The following is a 21,652-nucleotide window of genomic DNA, read 5'->3' on the forward strand; positions in this document are numbered from 1 at the left end:
ACTCATTGTGCTAATAAACTGGGAATTTGAAACCACTTTACAAGAATACTTGCCCCTGGAGGCACTGGAATGTTTGATTAGTCCTTGATGGGAACTGTCATATTGCTAAGTCTATTTGTCCTTCTTCCCTTTTCTTCCCCTTCCCCTTTCATCTGTCATGACCGTAACCTCTTCCAGTTTTGTTTAGTCCTTCATGTAGTTCCCAAAACCTCCCTCCCCACACTACTCAGTCATAGATAGAACTCCTGATTTATCCTCACATGTTCCTTATTGCCTGTAAGAAAAAAGCCAAATCTTACTCATCTGTTTGTATTCAGGACCTAGCATAAGCCTGGAATATAGTAGTCAGCTGATGAATATTTGTTGAATGAACTGAATTGCATTACATAAGATAATGCATACAAGGCATTAGTAGAACACTTGGCACAAAGTATACAGTAACTGTTTCTCAATCACTTCCCTTCACACTTGGCCTGAACCTGCTTGTCTACTGCACGTGCCACCACTGTGGCTTTGGGCATCTTTGACTCATAATTGCATGCACATTGCATACATTTCTGTGCCTTTGGAGCCTTTACCATGCTGTTATTTCATTCCACAATGCAAAGTGAAAGTGAAAGTCGCTCAGTCGTGTCCAACTCTTTGCGACCCCATGGACTATACAGTCCATGGAATTCTCCAGGTCAGAATACTGGAGAGGGTAGCCATTCCCTTCTCCAGGGGATCTTCCAAACCCAGGGACTGAACTCAGGTCTCCCGTGTTGCGGGAGGATTCTTTACCAGATGAACCATCAGGGAAGCTACAGTGCAATCTCTTTCTTAAATGCATCATCTTTGCCCAAATCTAGAGAAAAAGAATATATAATCCTGGTAATGTTGGTCCAAATCTCTTCTATAACAAGTCATGAACTTCATATTATTTATTTATTTTTAACTTTTTATTTTGTTTTGGAGTATAGATGATTAGCAATGTGTTAGTTTCAGATGTAAAGCAAAGTAATTCAGTTATACATATTCATGTACCTATTCATTTTCAGATTCTTTTCCCATTTATGTTGCTATATAATATTGAACATGCCTTTTATATTTAAATAGTTTGACCTAGTTGGGCATTTCTGGCATATTTCAATGTAATTACATGTTCTTTTATAACTGGCAAAGTTCCTCAAATCAAATTAAACATAGTTCCATTTATTGATGCAAGCACCCCTTCTTTCTGTACTCAAATAATAAGTGAACAATGATTAAATTTTTGGATTTGAATACATACTTTTTATGCATGTGTACCCAGTTTTTAGTATTTTATTTCATTAAATTGCCTCATACAGGAAATCTAAAATACATTCTATAGATTTTTATAATCAAAAGAAGGATAAATGATATATCTCAGGAAAACTCAGCCCAAGGAAATTTGTAATTCTCCTAGCCACTTCCACATAATTTTTAAAATGTGAATACCAGGAATGGTGCTGTTGATACTAATATCAGGACAAGGAAGAGAAGGACTTGGTTTCTCTGGAGGAATCTCTGGGGGAATAAACAAAGATACTTGTGCAATGTTGGAGATTTCTGACTTCAGGCTGACCTCATCAACAGCCTGTATAGCAATGAAGAGATCCGTGCCATTTGTAAAAGTGATGGTTTCTGGTTTAAACACAAAGACTTCCTCTGAGTTGGCCTCATTTGGGATGAGATCAGTAGTGTTCACTTGAAGCGATTCATTGAACTTGTCTCTGAGCTCAAGAATATTTGTGCTTATTCTAATGATGTACTTGTCAGCTAAAACATAATTTAAAAAAAAGGATGTGATTTGTAATCCGCAAGTCAAAGATTTTAAAAATCTACTAGAAACAATATCATCATACTATAAAATACCAATGAATAAATAAATTGATGGTCCATTTTTATAAGCACTAGTATCTTTTTTTTTTACATTTTAATTTTTATATCCTGTGCCCTTTTGTATTCTGACAGAGTAATAAATGTAAAACTGGATCAGGCTTGACTTAAAGCTTAGGTAATTATTTCTGGCCATAGCATCTGACTGAGAGAGGAGATAATTACTGCTTATTATTTTATTATTTGTGCTTCTCAAACTTGAATGTATACACACATCATCCAGGGATCTTAAAATGCAGATTCTGGTTCAGTAGACCCAGTTCTACACTTCTAACTAGCATTCATGTGATACCCATGCTGCAATCCACAGACCATACTTTGAGAGAAAAAATCTGAGGTTTCTTCCAAAGGACAGCTCTGGTCCACAGTATCTATGCTCTATTCCCAGTTCTCTCCAAGAGACATTACTGAAAATGAGGTCTATTAAAGCACAGCTTGGCAAGATTTCAGAAAAAAAACTGAGGATTGCCTATTCCTGGTTTAAATATCTTACACCTATATAGGCCAGTTGTTCAGATTCCAAACTTCTCATGTTTAAAAGTCTTAAACTGTCATTTCAGAGGACATCCCAGGTCCCTCCTGCCTTCTGCCCTCAACATGCATCACAGCACACCTGCCTGCCTCCCACCGTCTGCCCCTCCGCTTGGCTGCTAACCTCCTTTACAGGGTCCATACCACATTCAGCTTACCTCTTCCATGATCATAATCATCCCCGGGAGCCGTCCAAGTCAGATTAATGAGATTGTCCCCTTCGATTTTTGCCTTCAGGTCAGTGATTTTACATGGTGGAAAGAGATCAGGTATGGGGGCCTTTGGAACATCAGTGGCCACAAATGAACCTCCCGAGGACGTTCTGCTGAAACATACTTGCTTGCCTTGATCCTTGTTAATTTCAGGTCTTGGTGGATTCCATTTTACTTCACCTGCATTAAAAAATCCCTCAGTTAAGACAGATAACACCATGAAATGGCTATACTTCCCTGTTTTGTCATTGAGTTGCCCTCTTCTTACACTTCCCTTCTTTCTTCCCACACACAAAACTTACTTTATTTGTTGTAAAGCTCCTAAATCAGGTCACATCAGAGGGGGAAAAGCAAAGAGAATCATAGTTCTTTATCTCACATATATTTATTTCCTGGATATTTAGTGGCATAGCTTCCACAATTTGTTTTTTATAAATACACCTGTCCTGGAGTTGATTTTGTGTGTGTGTTTTAAATTTTAAATTGGAGGATAATTGCTTTACAATATTGTGTTGGCTTCTGCTGTATGTCAACATGAATCAGCCATAGCTATACAGAAATCCTTTCCCTCTTGAACCTCCCTTCCACCTCCCACCCTATCCTATGTTTTTGCTATCCTACTACCTTATCCTAATCTTAACCGGCCACAACATCAGTTTAAATACTACCTCTGCTTTAAACCTGCTCAGACTTCTTCAAGCAGTCTCTTCCACCTAGGTAATACTGTGGGTTTTATTGTCTTTCCTATTTATTTCTTAATCATTTAGCTGCGATTCAAGAATTGCCTTGATTATTTATTCTTTGAATTTTTCTCTTTCTCTCCATATTTGTGTTTTATCTTTCTTATTAGATTGTGCTGCTGCTGCCAAGTCGCTTCAGTCGTGTCCGATTCTGTGTGACCCCATGGACTGCAGCCCACCAGGCTTCTCTGTCCATGGGATTCTCCAGGCAAGAACACTGGAGTGGGTTGCCATTTCCTTCTCCAAGGCATGAAAGTGGAAAGTGAAAGTGAAGTCACTCAGTCGTGTCTGACTCTTAGCAACCCCATGGACTGTAGCCCACCAGGCTCCTCCATCCATGGGATTTCCGGGCAACAGTAGTGGAGTGGGGTGCCATTGCCTTCTCCCTATTAGATTGTAGTTTCTCACAAAATGTTTTATGTTAGGCGTTCTAAAATTGTGTGCTTTTGAAAGACTTGATTTTCTCAATGAATGTATGGAAATCTAGTTAATGTAGCAATTCCAATTTGCTTCACATTCGTGCTGAAAATTTGTATAAAAGTCATCCTGAAATTCTAAAAACCCCTGACCTGTTCAATCAGTGGCATTCTTGTTTACCAGCAATAGCTTATTTAGATGCATTTTCTTATTTTTTATCATAACCATTCCATGAGGTAGTTACTATTATTTCCTATTTTACAAGTGAGGCAGACAAAGCACAAGAGAGTACCTAAAATACTTTATCTGGTAGAAGGCTGGAATTGAACCAAGGCAGTCAAAATCTATACTCAATCTGATGGCTTAATAGGTGCTATGTTGTTACCTAGAGAACAGTGAATGATGTCTGGACATATGTTTGATTGTCATGACTGTGAGGGCTGCTTCTGATGTCTAGTAAATAGAGGCCAGAAGTGTTGCTAAACATCTCACAATGCACAGGACAGCCCTCCACAATAAAGAATTATGTGACCAAAATGTCAGTAATGGCAAGGTTGAGAAACTGATTTAATTCTGCACCATTCTCTCAGGTTTTGGTTTTCCCTTGATTCCAAGCCTTTTACTCAAGGCAAGGATGTTGTTATAGATTACTCACCATTCTCAATCCAGCCAGGTATGTACATGGCTCCATTTCGCTGGGGTGATGCATTCTGAGAGGCTGTGTTGACTCCTCCCAGAGCCCACACTTTTACACTGTATCTACCATTTGTATCATAAGCTGTAAAGTACCTTGAATAGATACCATCATCCTTAGTAGCATCAGCACCTTAACAGAGAAATGAAGGAATTAATGAAGGAATTAAGATTTGACTGTGTTAAGGATGAGGTATACTTCTTTCACCACTTTGTGTGTGTAATTTCAAATGCATACATCTTGTCCTCCTGAATTGTCTTTCTTTTTGAAATCAGTGATCAAGTCATGTGTCTCTGTTATATCCAACATAGCACAAAGTAACCTCTCAATAAGTATCTGTTGAACTGAATTGAATTACTGTATGTTACTGGTGACAAAAAGTGTTGTATGATTATTTCCTTAAAATTTATGACTTTTACCGAGGATAGGTTTAGGTAGAAAATTCATTTACAGAATTTGTTTTAATAAATTTACTTGTTTTATAGTGAATAGTCAAGTTCCTTCTCTGCTGCTTTCCAAATGTTAAAGCCTCTTTCTTCATCTGTAATGTAGGGATCATAACACCTCAAAAGTGTGTGGTGAAGATAAGAAATGAAGATCTATCTATCCATCCATCACAAACTCCTAACACAAAATAGCTATTAATTTTCCTCCTTTCCTTTTCTGAGAGGGTTGGAATGCTCACTGACAACTTTTTTGCACTTTATAGAAGCTAAAGGCAAGCTCTTCTCATGTTTCCCAACATTTTGAAACATAGGAGTTGTAGGGAGGCAGAGAGCTCTCCCAACCACAACCCCAGTGCTGGACTCCTCACCACAATATGCCCTCCTGCTGTTGCTTGGTTGTTTCCTGGAAAAGAAAAATGTGTCCAGTTCCTGGGGTGGTTACCTGCTCCATTGTCCAATAATTCCAAGGTAACTGTTTTCCCATCCACTGATTCTATTAGTGCTGTGACCTTGGACCTGAGAATTGGCTTGGTTCCTTGGTGAATCTTTACATAAACTACCATAGGGCTAGGGAATTTGCCTGTGTCTTTGTTCATTTTAGAGGTCACTGTAACTGGAGGCAAAGTAGCACTTGATGCACGGGAGGTGACAGTCAAAGTTAGGGTTTGGGAGCTTGCTTGTAGGCTGTATTTCCAAATGCCAATCTAGCCAAAAAAAAAAAAAAAAAAAAAAAAAGGAGACATTTCCAGTTAATAAATTTAAGTGACAGACCTAACTTCAATGCCAACTATAGGAAGAGCTCATCTGATACATGTACATTAAAAGTAGATCTAAGAAGGTGTTTTATACTCTCTTAGTCAAGGGAAACTTTGGTATGTTTGGACTAATGACATGGTTCTTACTGCCAAGAAAATTCTAGTTGGGAAAAATGAGGTTTGAAAGTTGTGTCCTTATCATAGCATTGTTTTCTCAAGAGCAGGATCAATAGAGGAAATAGTTTTCATTATGCCAAAGCATCAGCTGCTGTGTAATTTGAAGGTTCTCCTTTTAATACCTGGAGAAAATATCACCGATTTCCTTTTTCTTGACTAAAGCTATGACCAACCTAGATAGCATATTAAAAAGCAGAGGCATTACTTTGCCAACAAAGGTCCAACTAGTCAAAGCTATGGTTTTTCCAGTAGTCATGTATGGGTGTTAAAGTTGGACTATAAAGAAAGCTGCACACCAAAGAATTGATACTTTTGAACTGCGGTGTTGGAGAAGACTCTTGAGAGTCCCTAGGTCTACAAGGAGATCCAACCAGTCCATTCTAAAGGAAATTAGTCCTGAATATTCATTGGAAAGACTGATGCTGAGGCTGAAACTCCAATACTTTGTCCACCTGATGTGAAGAACTGACGAATTGGAAAAGACCCTGATGCTGGGAAAGATTGAAGGCAGGAGGAGAAGGGGATGACAGAGGATGAGATGGGTGGATGGCATCACTGACTTGATAGACATGAGTTTGAGTAAGCTCCAGGAATTGGTGATGGACAGGGAAGCCTGGCATGCTGCAGTCCATGGAGTTGCAGAGAGTCAGACACAACTGAGTGACTGAACTGAAGAGACTTGCTGTCACACAGAGTGATTTCCACAGAGTGGAGTTTTTTCCTTGTTCTCTTTCGTTCAACACTGACTCCTTTTTTTTTTTTTTTTTAAGAAACCACTATCATTTTAAAAGTTGTGATTATTCTGTAAAAATTTTATTTTATCTTATCAAACTGTGAGAAGGAAAAAAGATGAGACCATACCTTGGCAATGTCTGGGATTTGGAGGTAGGCCATTTTGGTGTTTTTATCCACTATGAAGCCATCTTGTTTGTTTCCACTGGGATCCCAGAGAAGGATTTGGGGAAGATCAGTTGTCCAGGTGATGAGAAACAACGTGTCTTTCCCCACAGTGCTGTCCACAGTCACTGTGCCATTCATCCACTGACTGTTCTGGAGGGTTAATCCCCTACTCTCAAGCTGTAAAGTAAGTATACAATTCTTTACTTTCTGGAGAATACAGCTCCCATCACATAATAGCTTCCATTTTGCCTCCAACTATTAGTTGCCCCATTAGAAAGACTTCAGTGGTACCTAAGAACTTGGCTTGATGTTTAGTACCTATTATGAGCCAATTCTTTTTTTTAAATGATCCAATCATAAATGACTTTTCCAGCCTTAGCTTCCATAATGTTGATTCTGACACCCAAACAAGACCACTTCCTCTTATGATCTTCATGAATCTCTGACTCTCTGTCTACCACAATCTCTGCTTTTCCTGGAAATCTATACATTCACCTCCATTTGTCTAAGGCTTACCTACCCTTCAAAATTCAATTTGAATGTCACTTGATGTCTATATCACCAACAAGAATAATCTCTCCCTCCTTTGATCTCCCACAGTATATTTTTTTTTTAAACTTTCAATTTTGTATTGGGGTATAGCCAATTAACGAACAATGGTGTGATAGTTTCAGGTGAACAATGAAGGGACTCAGCCATATATACACATGTAGCCATTCTCCCCCAAACTCCCCTCCCATCCAGGTTGCCACATAACATTGAACAGAGTTCCATGTGCTATACAGTAGGTCCATTTTAAATATAGCAGTGTGTACATGTCGATCCCTTCCTCCCATCCTTCCCCCAGAAACCCCAATTTCATTCTCTAAGTCTGTGGGTGGATCTTGTTTCTATCAATCCTTTGATGTCCTCACAGTGTGTTTTGTTTGATACCTACCAGCATACTGTACGTCTCATCTTATTACTGGACTTAAACCCTTAAGGGGACTAACTAGGACTTACTTTGACCCACATCTGGATTGTTTGACTTGCAAATAACTAAGTCCTAGGTCAATTATTATTGCAGTCCCTGTGAAGGTAAATTGGAGAAGGCAATGGCACCCCACTCCAGTACTGTTGCCTGGAAAATCCCATGGACGGAGGAGCCTGGTAGGCCGCAGTCCATGGGGTCGCTAGGAGTCGGACACGACTGAAGCGACTTAGCAGCAGCAGCAGCAGTGAAGGTAAATGAAAGAAGTCACTGCCTAAGGCTGATTTGTTATCTGGTGAAGAATGAAGAAGCTGTAGAGCAGCGGTTGAAGTAGGGAAGCGCTAACCAGACTTTGTAGAAAGTATAATTTTTCAGGATTATCTCCTAGTTAATTATTTATGGTCTTTAAACGAATATCTGTCAGAAGATAGGATGCTCTGGTCATCAAGCCCAACTTTCTAGTTTTGAAAATAGATTATGATCTAAGATGTGAAGAAAGCAAGGGGCCCTTAGATCTTGTTCTTATGACAGGTGGGGAAATGAGTCCTACTCATGTCTCAATCTCCCTCCCTTTTAGGTTTCTTAAATATAAAAATACTGGGCAGAAACTGCCTGACTGTGAATTTGCCCATTAATCAGTTTAATTACTTTTCTAAGACATGTTCCTCCTGTGTTCAAATCAGGCTCTTGGGTTTAATATTCATAAATGAGTGTAACTGCTATATTCTTTGACTGAATAAATGCTACACTGATAGACTAAAAAGCCTAGTGTTTTGAAATCTGACATTATTTGGCTTTAAAAAAATTTTATTGGAGTATAGTTGATTTACAGTGTTGTGTTAGTTTCAGGAGTACAGCAAAGTGAATCAGTTACACATCTACATATGTTGTGTTTAGTTGCTAAGTCTTGTCCGACTCTGTTGTGACCCCATGGACTATAACCCACCAGGCTCCTCTGTCCATGGCATTTTCCAGGTAAGAATACTAGAGTGGGTTGCCATTTATTTCTCCAGGGGTTCTTACTAACCCAGGGATTGAATTCATGTTTCCTGCATTGCAGACAGATTCTTTACCACTGAGCCACCAGAGAAGCGCATATGGATTCTTTTCCCATATAGGCCATTACAGAGTATTGATTAGAATTCCCTGTGCTATAGAGTAGGTCATTATTTGGCTTTGATTTACATTATTTTTACTTTCATTCACAATAAAAGTTACAACTCACACAGGTGTGGTGCTGATTATTCACTCTCTGGTTTAAAGGTTCACATGAATAATTTTTACAGCCATTAGGAAAGAGCACTTAATATATTTGTCCATTTTTTATTGTCCCAAGACTGTTGAAAGAAAATTCTGTTTTCTTGAAATTCTAGAACCATAAGGGACCGCAGTTTTGTGGTTCATGTCTGGCTGAGAACTTAAGTCCAGAGAGGTGAAGTTCTTTGCCCATGGTCACAGTTAATGATGGACCCAGGAACAGGATCCAGGTGACTGGACTGACCACGTGGGCTTTTCACAGTACAAATCACTTTCCACTCTTTATAGGAAAATCTTGACAAATACCAGGAATTTGAGGTAATGGAAAAAGAGACCAAGTAATCCCTGAACAGTTGTTCCAGATAATTTATACTGAGATAATCTACTCTGAAGAAAATTCTGGGCCAATTATATTGCTATGGATGCTTGTTAACATATGTTAAAAAAGAATTCTTGGACCCATTACATTTTATGTTGATGGTTTCTAAGAGGAAGTCACTTAGTATTGTTTCCAAATTAGAAGCACTGATTGCCTTGTTTAAAGGAATAGTGTTGCAGTTTAGAAATAATGGCTAATATCAGGCTGAAGCTTCTATGTTAATTTATTACTACGGGAATGTGGACTTAAAACGCATAACCATGAAACTCCCTATCTTGGCTATGGTTTTTAATAAACATGAAAAACTGAGGAGGAACTCTGACCTGAATGGAGCGCTGGGAGACAGCTTTGTTTCCTGATGAAAGGGCCGCGAAAGCATCCACGAGACCATTGTTCTGAACCTGATCTGAAGCATATGTCTGCAAACCTCCTAGAATGCAATTATGTTATCGAAGTTATTTTCTAGAAAACAAATATTTGCAACATTTTAGCAATTGTTAAGATAAAATACACAAAGTACTTACTCTTTTGTGCTATTAAACATTAATATTAATAGATTAACATTAAATAGGTGTCCAGATTAACTCAGAAGCTGATACTAGTAATAATATTTTAATCCTACTAAACAAATCCTTCAGCAACATCGTCATTTGGCTACTTCAGCCCTCTGCAAAGCAATTAAGAATCCCCCATAGACCAAAACTAGTAATATAAATCTTGTGTTTTAAAGGTCACACACTTTCATATGAGCCATTAAGCCTCACTGCAAGCGTATTGATTTATTCTTATTTTACACATAATCTTAGCAAGCTTGACTTTCAAGTTTTCTCTTAAATCAGAAAAAATGTGTATGTTACAGCAGCAAGAAATAACTGACAAGTGATGGTTATAGAAAAGTATTATATGTAGTAAACATGAGATGATATACCAGCCATGTAATCTACACCTATTTAGAACAGGTGTACCTAAGGTAGTTGATGTTAAGGCACTTTTAAACTCTTAGTGACATCTAAAATCTGAGGAGAGTGTTTTGGTCATCCTGTTGGTGCCTCACCCAGATCCCCTTATCTAGACTAACGCATCTCTCCCCAGCAGCTCTGAGTGTTAGCCAAACAGCATATAGCTGCCTCCTTTTCAGAAAATTGCCTTACAAAATGGGGCCACCCTAGCTAAAGAACAGCATGCCCCACTCACCCCTGCCCTGCCCTGACATTTTTTAACCACTGACTGATGGACACAGTGGTACAATGGTCTGTCTTTGAAGACTGGACCAAATCTGTTTTGCAGTTCTAGATCCAGAGCCTCCTGTGAGGGCAGGCTTCAGCTGGCCTCCTAATTCACATCTGTGCTTAGCTTCCCCTGCCTGATCTTAGTCCCTACTGCCCCTTTTACCTGAGAGCTCTCCCTCTGTAAACCACATGGACCCAAATCCCTTTCTCAGGCTCTGCTTCTAGGAATCCCGGCATAAGACAAACACTGTTAGAAGCAAACAGTCTGTTGTTTTAGCTGACTCAGAGGACAACTCAGCAATTGATATCCATAATTCTGGCCCTAGGTTAAACAAATTTAAACTAATAAAAACCCACTCTGCTGAAGAATAGTTCAGGTGGGATCTATTTTAACCATGTGCGTATGGAAGGTGAAGCACAATGTATGAATGTTTTACAAAGAAACTGCATTACATTCTATATTTTCAGAGTGGCCTTCTGTGTGGTTCGGCAGGCACTTTGTTTTTCCCCTGCACTTCTTGTTCACGTCCCAGTTCAGATGTCACCTTCCTGTACACTTCTTCTCCAGATGAAGTCTAGGCTCCCTTCTTCGTGCTCACTGTACCCTCTATTACTAACAGAGCACTTGTATCATGGTATTATATAGTTAGTGGCTTGTCCTCTGTCTCCCCAGGGTCTCTTGGTCAGCTGCCAACTGGAAGTGAATAGTTAACCTATTCACTAGGTTAGAATAGAAGCTCCTAGTTAACCTATTAGATTCTTTCCAATCTTTATAAGGTGTCTGGGAAGAGAGTCCCAAATGGTGTGCTGGTCCCATCTTCTCCAGACTGCCCTAATCCTAGAAACAAGGCATTAGAATAAATGAGTCGAGCCGATTCTAAAGTCATCTGGGGGTAAGGGCAGCTGATTGCTCAGTAAGATAACCCCATATCTCCTCGCCCTACCCTTCCCCTACTCCCCAGTGCACTGGAGCTCAAAGTCCAGTGGAAGAGAAAATACAGTGGGACTCAGCAGGTCACCCTTCACCTGTCATTTTTGACATCTCCTCTAGTTCCTGTGCTGCAGATGGCCCCAGGGCGACTGTGTGGATGATGGCTCCGCTTTGCTTCACCTCGTCAAAGCATGCACTTATAGTGTTGTCCTCCCCATCGGTCAGTAAGATGATTTCAGCTCCATCTGTTGGATATTTCTTCTTAATCACCTAAGGACATAATTCAGGCATGAGTTGTCACACTCAGGGTAGCCAAAGTATTGGGAAAATTGCAATTAAAGGGAACGAGAAGAGAAATTCTAGAGGGAATAAACAAAAGTGTCTGGGAATGGTCAAATATCTCTGTCTTGCAATGATACAATTATAAATCAGCAAGATTCATGGAACTTGACAGTGATTTTTTTCCTCGGTTAGCCTGTTGCAGAGAAGGCTCAGTAAGGTGGGATACAGGGCAGTCCCAGGGATGGACAGCTCTAGGGACACAGAAAAGAAGGGTTTTCTACTTTCCTTCACATGATGTCTCCTTGACAGGCTTTCAGAGGTTCCCAGATGACTTCAGAAACCATCTTCATTTAATAGGGATAATAATGGGGACTAATATATTACTATTATCATATTAGACTCATGGCAGATTTTAGCTTGCCTGGTATTCATCAGTCTTACCATTCCAGCTGTTCATGGCTGGCCTTGATTCTGATTGGTCAGTTCTCAGGTCACATATGGAGAAGGCAATGGCACCCCACTCCAGTACTCTTGCCTGGAAAATCCCATGGATGGAAGAGCCTGGTAGGCTGCAGTCCATGGGGTCACTAAGAGTCAGACACGACTGAGCGACTTCACTTTCACTTTTCACTTTCATGCATTGGAGAAGGAAATGGCAACCCACTCCAGTGTTCTTGGCTGGAGGATCCCAGGGATGGGGAGCCTGGTGGGCTGCCATCTATGGGGTCCCACAGAGTTGGACACGACTGAAGCGACTTAGCAGCAGCAGCAGCAGTTCACATGACTTATTAAAATTTTTAACATCCCCTCTGATGAAAGCAAAACATTTTGTTCTTATTAATCCCTAGTTCCTAGCTGTCTTATGACACCTATGTCTCAACATAGATAATCTGTGTCTGGTAGACACAGATTATGTTTTTTATGTGATATAGAGAAGTTATACCTTGTGCCAATATTGGGTAAGAAGGAAAATCAGATAAAAATCATAATGTTTATGAAGAGGAAGGCAAAAGTTCACCTTCCCTTAAAAAGAGGAAGGGAGACTCAGACGTAGAGGAAACAAGTAATTCTAAGTAACTCCAATCTCTGGACCAGACTCTCAGGAAGGGAAGAAACTTGATGTAGATTAAAAGAGCTGAAAGCAGAGGAGACTTCTGCCCCACTCCTTTTTAGAGGGGGCTGCTCCACAAAGGATGAAGGCAGAACTCTGATTGCTGTCATGTGAGGAAGCCTGGAGCCCAGGAGCCCAGGAGCCTGTCAGCTGTGGTTGAGACCTCAGTCTGACCAAGCTGCAGGGCTCACTCAGTCATGTCTGACTCTTTGTGACTCTATGGACTGAAGCCCACCAGGCTGCTCTGTCCTTGGGATTCTCCAGGCCAGTATACTGGAGTGGGTTGCCATTTCCTTCTCCTAGGGATCTTTACAACCCAGGGATTGAACCCAGGTCTCCTGCATTGCAGGCAGATTCCTTACTATCTGAGCCACCAGAGAAGCCCCTGAGAGGCCAGAGGAAGGGCTCAATTTGGATTCCCTTGTCTCACTCCCCATCATTGCTGTGTGTCATGGAAAACATGCAGAAGTCTGCAAGTATCCATAGGGAAAATGGAAATCAGCTGACTTGAGAATTGGCAGGCAAGAGGACAATTTATCTTGTCCCAGAAGCTAAGGGGTGTGCAACCTCCCAAGAGCTAGATGCAGGACATGGGGTGCTCAGGGCTGTGCTCCAGCATTGAGAGCCAGAGTGTGGTGAGTCAGCTGGTAGAAAACCAATGGGCACTGAACAAGCTAAGAAAACAAATAAAGTCCAGTGGCCCCAGCTCAACAGACACCACTGCCATACTTGAGCAGGGTCCTCACCAGGGGCCAGCAGGGAACTTGAGACAGGGCAGGATCCAAGGCCCTTTGCCTCATCACCCTGTGGCCACACACAACCTCCTCCCACCCCATACCTGGGCTCTGTAGGGCAGGAGGAGCATCTAAATTCCAACTGTGTGCCTCACATACTGTCTCACCCACTGAAGTAGGAAATGCAGAACCAGAACTTCCCTCGTCACCATCAGGCCATCTGGTATCAGTCATTTCCCCTCGAGTTTTGTATACCATGAGTTCCGTAGACATGTCAGTGATTTCAGTGTCAGTTTCCCTCCCTTACTTGCTTCTTTAATCAAAATGTGTGGGTGAGTGGCAGAGGTAAGAGAACCCAGGTGCACAAAGGCATCTGGAGAAAGATTGTGAAGCTGACTGTGTATGCAATAAAATCCACTTCTAGGGAACTGATCTTCAAAGTGGAATAAAAGGGCCAGAGGGTCAGACTGCATATGAGGGAATGCTTGAGTCCACTGTCAACATGAAACACGTGAGCTGAAAACTAAATATTCCTGCTGCTGCTTGGAAATTGGGAATAGCCCCATTGATGTGTTGCGCCCCAAGCAGACAGAAGGTAGACTTTCCCAAGACACTGCAGAGATTCTGAGACCTTAGACCAGCCAGCTTCTCTCAGCCTCCTATTATTTATTTCATGGGACCAAATAGCCCCTAATAAATGTAGAATATCATAGTTTATGTTTGGATCATTTAAGCATCTGATATAATCAAATAGCTCAATTTAATTTTATTTATTGAGAACCTCCTATATAAAAGATATTGTACCAGAAGTTAAAAGATAATTCATATCTCGGAACAAGTTTTGTTTGAGCAAAGGACATGACAGGAAAGAAGACAGAAGAGCTAAAACTCTTGAGATAGTTTTAAAAGTAGAAAACAAGTTCATAGCATTCAGAAAGAGAAACTATACAGTTGAAAGGATCAGGAAAGACATCAAGAAATAGTGTCTGTGATGGATATGTGGAGGAAGAGTATGATTAGAGATAGCAAGGAGGGATGAAAAATTAAATAGGGAACTGGCTGGGCAAAAGTGTGCAAACTGCTGGCAAAGGACAGGTAATCTAATTTGCTTAAGCATAAATATCTGGAAGAGAGTCCCAGGTGCTTAAGCCTGGAAAGGTAGGTAATGGCTATATTATAAAATAAATTAAATATTAGATTGAAAAATTTTACTTAGCTTTGTTGAAAATGGGGAGAGATTGAGACATAAGTAGAGGGGTGACATGATTGGATGATCAGATGGGATCTTTGGATACATCCCTAATACAATTAGACTCGCAGTTCTAAGCCCTCCTATTTCAAACTTAAACCATTTGCTTGCCCAAAAGGAGGTCTTATATACCCAAAAGTTTGGAATGTTAATCTACTTCAAAATTTAACCATAACTCTAAGTTTACTTTTTTCTTCAGAGAAGATATTCTCTTATATCCCTGTGTACCTTTCATCATAGCATGCATTAGTGTATGATTATACACTTATTTATGTGACTACGAGGTTAAAGAATCTTCCCCCAGTAAGATTTTAAGCTCCATGACAGCAGGTGTGGTATGTTTGGCCCTCATGGTACTCTTAATGCCTGGCACATTGCAATGCCCGGCATGTAGAAGTAACACCATGAATGTTTCAGATGAAAGCAGAAAACCATGAATGCACAGATGCAGAAAAACACAAAAGCATGAATGAATTAGTTAACAGTTTTTGGGGCCTGTGTTACTGCATCATTTGGACCATTGCTCTGCCCTTGGTTGTCTAATTCAGCTAGACATGAGGCATGCATAGAAATACTGGAAAAGGTAATTTCTTAGGAGACATAAATTGTAAACATTGGCAAACTATGATAGGGGAACTTGTCTCACAGTGAATGCTGATCGAAGCCCAGAGCAGATGGATGTTCCTCCTGAGGCTATTGTGGGTAAGCTTTTGGTAAGCGTGTCTCTTTCAGTGGCACTGTTTATCTGTACAAGTTCACTTTGTACATAGGCAGCACTGTCAAACGTCACCATCCCGACCCAGGACCCTTGCTCAACCGTCTGCAGAAGGAAGAGTTTGCCTGCTTGATTCAGTCGGTTAAGGCGGTTACCAATCTAAATGGAAAAGCAGAAGAAAAGCAGTCAGGTTAGGTTTGGACCGGCAGACTGACAACAGAACAGAGGGAATTTGGAAGTAGGTGCCTCGGTGCAGAGTAAATAACAACAAGCTTACGCAAGGCATATCCTTCTATGGAGGAAAATTTCTCCTTTATATTTAGCAGTATATTTGAATACAATTTCAGGGCTTTTGTATAAATAACTCTAAAAGCTAAATCCAGGTTTGGCTTTAGTTCATTAGTTCAATGTCCTAGAAATAGTTTTATAAATATACATATTGTCAGGAAAACATAAAAAAGGTTAATTTTATATAGTTCATCAGATCTTTGCTCACAAATTGAAAGCTATTTGGCAAATGAGACATTTGATGCTGAATTTTTGTTGAATAAAGTGAAGGTGGCCTTTTTTGATGTAAATATTATGCTTGTAACTGTTCTGACCTTTGGGGTTGTGTTTATTCACAGCCAGTTCCAAGATGTGGTCTAGATCATATCATATAGAAATATGAGATGAGCATCCAGAAGACCAAGACCCACTGAACTTACCGTCATGCTTCCAGACTTATCAAGGACTAAACACACAATTCTTTGTCCGATCTGCAGCAATGAGAAGGTGGGACTGGGTGGCTGTGTTGTCATAGGAGTTGTTGTCTTAAAATCCTCTGAATCTTGGATCACTTCCCATGTGCTCCGGTGATTGCATTTTTTGTTTTGCTCGTTTGGGGCTTCTCTATTGTGGTTTTTTTCTGTACAGAATTCAACCACCTAAAATTGTCAGTAAAATGATACAGATAACAGTAAATACTTGTTAAAATTGTTAATAATTTGACTAAAATATTCTAAGTGTAGATTTACATTTACATGACCTTCTTCTCAGTCTGCCTTGGGGAAAATCACAGTGAAAATTCAGAGCTTCTATCTCAAAACATGTCTTTGACGTCATTGGACCCTTTGTGCTCCTCAAGAATCTATTTACTTGTTCTTAGCTTCCCTTCTATTTCTCAAATTTTCCATTGCAAGCAATCACCAGTATCCTCAAGCCACCTATATCTCAACATTTCTCCCCTGGTACCATTTTCTCTCTCCATTCCTTCACTTACTGCTCACTTTCTTAGTTTCCAGTGATTTAAAAATACCTTGTTTCAACTTTCAATACCCAACATTCCAGCTCTCTCCAAAATCCAGTTGGATGTCCCACAGGATCTTCCACCTCAGGTGTTCATAACTGAACACATCACCTTTCCTTTGACTCTGCTCCTCTTCATCACCAAGCATTTCCTAACTTGATGTCACCACTATCTATTCAGTTACCTAAATCAGGAAACGCTTTTCCTTCCTTCTTCCCTCTGCAAAATAACACCATCAATACACTTCACTCTCTCTCCAGGACATTGTCTTTTTTCCTTCTCCAATGGAATGTCCATCATTCAAGCCCTCATGGTCCCTCCCTCAACTACTGGAGTCTCCTATCTGACTTTTCCATACTGCTCTACTCCACACTTGCCAGGAACATAGTCCTTCTTATTCCTGTACTTAATATCTTTTTGCGGCTCATCATTGCTCACACACTACAATCCAGACTACTTCACTTCACTCTCTATCCTTGCTCTGGCTGTGCATCCCAAGGCTCTAATTTTCCCTATTGCAGCCTATAAGTGCTCAAGGTTGCCAGACTGTTTATATATCTCTGTGTCTGCTCACCATTCCCACTATGTTGAGGAGTTCTTCCTATGTCTTCTGCCTTGTGAACTCTACCTTCATGTTTCAGCCCCAAAAGTTATTTTCAAAATGTTTTCTCATTTCATACACTTTCTGCAAAGAATTTCCACTCAACCTTGTGACCTCAAAGTACCCTATAAGAAATTTAAATAAGGCCCCTTTAACATTATAGTGTACTTACTGATGGATGAAAATTAATCTATGACAGAACCCTGTCTCATTAAATTTGCTTCCTCAAAACTTAGCCCTATATCTGATATAACATAAAAGCTCGATGTAAGTTTGTTGTTGTTATTTTTAATAACATTTACCAATCTGTACGTCAGTGGTTTTTAAAATCTACAGAATGGCAGTAGTTGTTAGGCAAGAACTATAGGAGAACATATGCAATAGACAATACAAACACAGCCAATAAATGATAGTGTCTTCCCCTTTCTTCCAGGCAAGAGTACTGGAGTGGGTTGCCATTTCCTTATTTGGGGGATTTAAAAAGGAGGCTTAGTACACAAAAAAGGTATAAACTAATTCTTCCTCTCAGTGACTTTACAGTATTATATTCAATTAAAAATCCTAAATATCTGGGATTCAAGTAATGTAAAAAGTCATCATTAGCTGGAAAACATTTATTTTTCTCTTTATTTGTATTTTTCAGATTGTTTTGGCAGTGTTTCCATATGATCATCCCTAGAGTAGGAAATGGCAAACCACTCCAGTATTCTTGACTAGAGAATTCCTTGGACAGAACAGGCTGGTGGGCTATAGTCCATGGATTCGCAAAGAGTCAGACACAACTGAGCAACTAACAGTTTCACTTTCTGTATTATCATTATAGCTACTTTTTAGCAAGGGAACCTAAAATGCTTTTTTGTAAACCCCAAGCAGAGGCTCCCAAACCTGACTGTGCATCAACTTTAACTGTGACTAATTTAAAACAATCTAGTCCCCCCTTTGGAAGTTGCTGAATTATCCTGGAAATAAACTACAAAGCCAGACTGAAGGATGGCCTTAGTGAATCACATTTTAAAAGCTTATCTTTGTTAGGGCTTCCCTTGTGGCTCAGCTGGTAAAGAATCTACCTGCAGTGTGGGGACCTGGGTTAGATCCCTGGTTGGGAAGATCCCCTGGAGAAGGGAAAGGTTACCCACTCCAGTATTCTGGCCTGGAGAATTCCATGAACTTTACAGTCCATGGGATAACAAAGAATAGGACATGACTGAGCAACCTTCACTTTCACTTTATTGTTATAGATAGACCCTTGCAAGTTACTACACTCTTATCCAAAAAGAAAACATAATTTTGTGTAAAAGACTGGGAAGATAAGAGACATTCTGCACTGAAGTCACTTAACTGATGGATTTATCTTAGTTTGTGCAAATTTGCTGATGTATATGTTTGGCATTAATAAAGATAATTTGTCAAGTTTATTTTATGAGCAGTGGTCATTTAAAAAATTTTTAAGAAATGCAGATGATCGCTGACTTACAATGGTTCAACTTTCAATTTTTTGACTTTATTATGGTACAAAAGCAATACACGTTCAGTAGAAACCGTACTTCAGATTTTGAATTTTGATCTTTTCCTGGGTTGTGGCATGCAGTATGATACTCTCTGGTGATGGTGGCTAGTGGCATTGAGCTGTACGTAGCTTCTAGTGAACCAGATGATTGTGAGGGTAAATAACTAATGTACTTACAGCCATTCTGTCTTTTTACTTCTGTACCGTATTCAATAAATTACAGGACACATTCAACACCTTATTATACCACAGATTTTATGGTAGATGATTTTGCCCAGAAATTAATGTAAATGTTCTGAGGATACATGAGGCAGGCTGGGCTAAGTTAAGATGTTTGGTAGGTGAGGTATATTAAATGCATCTCCAACTTACAATGGGATGGAGGAAGATCAGTATTTTAAAACTACTTAAAGCTATTAAAATTATGTAAAAACTCCCTAATGGCACCAACATTCTTAAAAAGATAGAAAATTTTAGTTAACAACCAAAAACAAATATGCAGGCTGAAAAATCTCTGAAAGTTAAAGGTTACTGATCATGTCCTTATTACTCACAAAAAAAAGTACCTGATCCCCCGGATGAATTTCTTATTTAACCAACTCTTGTGCTTGTCTGTCTTTAAGGATATTTGAAGTAGTTCTAAGTCATTAAGCTAAAAGCTAGTGGAAGAGAGAAGTTGGAGAAGCAAAAAAAAAAAAAAAAGCAACTAAACAAACAAACAAAAAAACTAAGCAAGGGGTCTGGGGAAGATAGGACTTTATTCCTGATTATGTTCTCCTGTCTTGTCCAATAGAGAAAAGCTGCTCACTCTTACTTGACTTGACTTGAAATAGATTTAAGGGCTAGATCTGATAAACAGAGTGCCTGATGAACTATGGATGGAGGTTTGTGACATTGTACAGGAAACGGATCAAGACCATCCCCAAGAAAAAGAAATGAAAAAAGTCAAAACAGCTGTCTGAGGAGGCCTTACAGATAGCTGTGAAAAGAAGAGAAGCGAAAAGCAAAGGAGAAAAGGAAAAATATACCCATTTGAATGCAAAGTTCCAAAGAATAGCAAGGAGAGGTAAGAAAGCCTTCCTCAGCGATCAATGCAAAGAAAGAGAGAGAACAACAGAGGGAAAGACTAGAGATCTCTTCAAAAAAATTAGAGATACCAAGGGAACATTTCATGCAAAGATGGGCTCAATAAAGGACAGAAATGGTATGGACCTAACAGAAACAGAAGATATTAAGAAGAGGTAGCAAGAATACACAGAAGAACTATACAAAAAAGATCTTCATAACCCAGATAATCACGAAGGTGTGATCACTGACCTAGAGCCAGACATCCTGGAATGCGAAGTCAAGTGGGCCTTAGGAAGTATCACTACGAACAAAGCTAGTGGAGGTGATGGAATTCTTGTTTAACTATTTAAAATCCTAAAAGATGATGCTGTGAAAGTGCTTCACTCAATATGTCAGCAAATTTGGAAGACTCAACAGTGGCCACAGGACTGGAAAAGGTCAGTTTCATTCCAATCCCAAAGAAAGGCAATGCCAAAGAATGCTCAAACTACCGCACAATTGCACTCATCTCACACGCTAGTAAAGTAATGCTCAAAATTCTCCAAGCCAGGCAATACGTGAACTATAAACTTCCAGATGTTCAAACTGGTTTTCAAAAAGGCAGAGGAACCAGAGATCAAGTTGCCAACATCTGCTGGATCATGGAAAAAGCAAGAGAATTCCAGAAAAACATCTATTTCTGCTTTATTGACTATGCCAAAGCCTTTGACTGTGTGGATCACAATAAACTGTGGAAAATTCTGAAAGAGATGGGAATACCAGACCACCTGACCTGCCTCCTGAGAAACGTGTATGCAGGTCAGGAAGCAACAGTTAGAACTGGACATGGAACAACAGACTGGTTCCAAATAGGAAAAGGAGTACGTCAAGGCTGTATATTGTCACCCTGCTTATTTAACTTCTATGCAGAGCACATCATGAGAAACGCTGGACTGGAAGAAGCACAAGCTGGAATCAAGATTGCCGGGAGAAATATCAATGATCTCAGATACACAGATGACACCACCCTTATGGCAGAAAGTGAAGAGGAACTAAAAAGCCTCTTGATGAAGGTGAAAGAGGAGAGTGAGAAAGTTGGCTTAAAGCTCAGCATTCAGAAAACTAAGATCATGGCATCCGGTCCCATCACTTCATGGCAAATAGATGGGGAAACAGTGGCTGACTTTATTTTTTTGGCCTTCAAAATCACTGCAGATGGTGATTACAGCCATGAAATTAAAAGATGCATACTCCTTGGAAGGAAAGTTATGATCAACCTAGACATCATATTAAAAAGCAGAGACATTACTTTGTCAACAAAGGTCCATCTAGTCAGGCTATGGTTTATCCAGATGTATGGATGTGAGAGTTGGACTGTGAAGAACGCTGAGTGCTGAAGAATTGATGCTTTTGAACTGTGGTGTTGGAGAAGACTCTTGAGAGTCCCTTGGACTGCAAGGAGGTCCAACCAGTCCATCCTAAGGGAAATCAGTCCTGGGTGTTCATTGAAAGGACTGATGTTGAAGCTGAAACTCCAGTATTTTGGCCACCTCATGTGAAGAGCTCACTCATTTGAAAAGA

General features: G+C 39.9%; 1 protein-coding gene across 1 annotated transcript in view; it reads right to left on the reverse strand.

Moving 5' to 3' along the window:
* Positions 1-1,031: 1,031 nt before the first annotated feature.
* The window catches only part of CLCA1 (chloride channel accessory 1), a 34,335-nt gene continuing 13,714 nt past the window's right edge, over positions 1,032-21,652 (reverse strand). Inside the window, exons 6-14 of the mRNA XM_005888432.3 lie at positions 16,336-16,554; positions 15,560-15,787; positions 11,633-11,807; positions 9,701-9,807; positions 6,733-6,948; positions 5,382-5,643; positions 4,455-4,625; positions 2,589-2,822; positions 1,032-1,779 (exon numbers count right to left, since the gene is read on the reverse strand). Coding sequence (XP_005888494.2) covers positions 1,397-1,779; positions 2,589-2,822; positions 4,455-4,625; positions 5,382-5,643; positions 6,733-6,948; positions 9,701-9,807; positions 11,633-11,807; positions 15,560-15,787; positions 16,336-16,554 — 1,995 coding nt within the window. The 3' untranslated portion in view covers positions 1,032-1,396. The remainder of the gene's footprint in view (positions 1,780-2,588; positions 2,823-4,454; positions 4,626-5,381; positions 5,644-6,732; positions 6,949-9,700; positions 9,808-11,632; positions 11,808-15,559; positions 15,788-16,335; positions 16,555-21,652) is intronic.

This window comes from Bos mutus, chromosome 3, assembly GCF_027580195.1.
Source record: "Bos mutus isolate GX-2022 chromosome 3, NWIPB_WYAK_1.1, whole genome shotgun sequence".
NCBI classification, from domain to species: Eukaryota; Metazoa; Chordata; class Mammalia; order Artiodactyla; family Bovidae; genus Bos; species Bos mutus.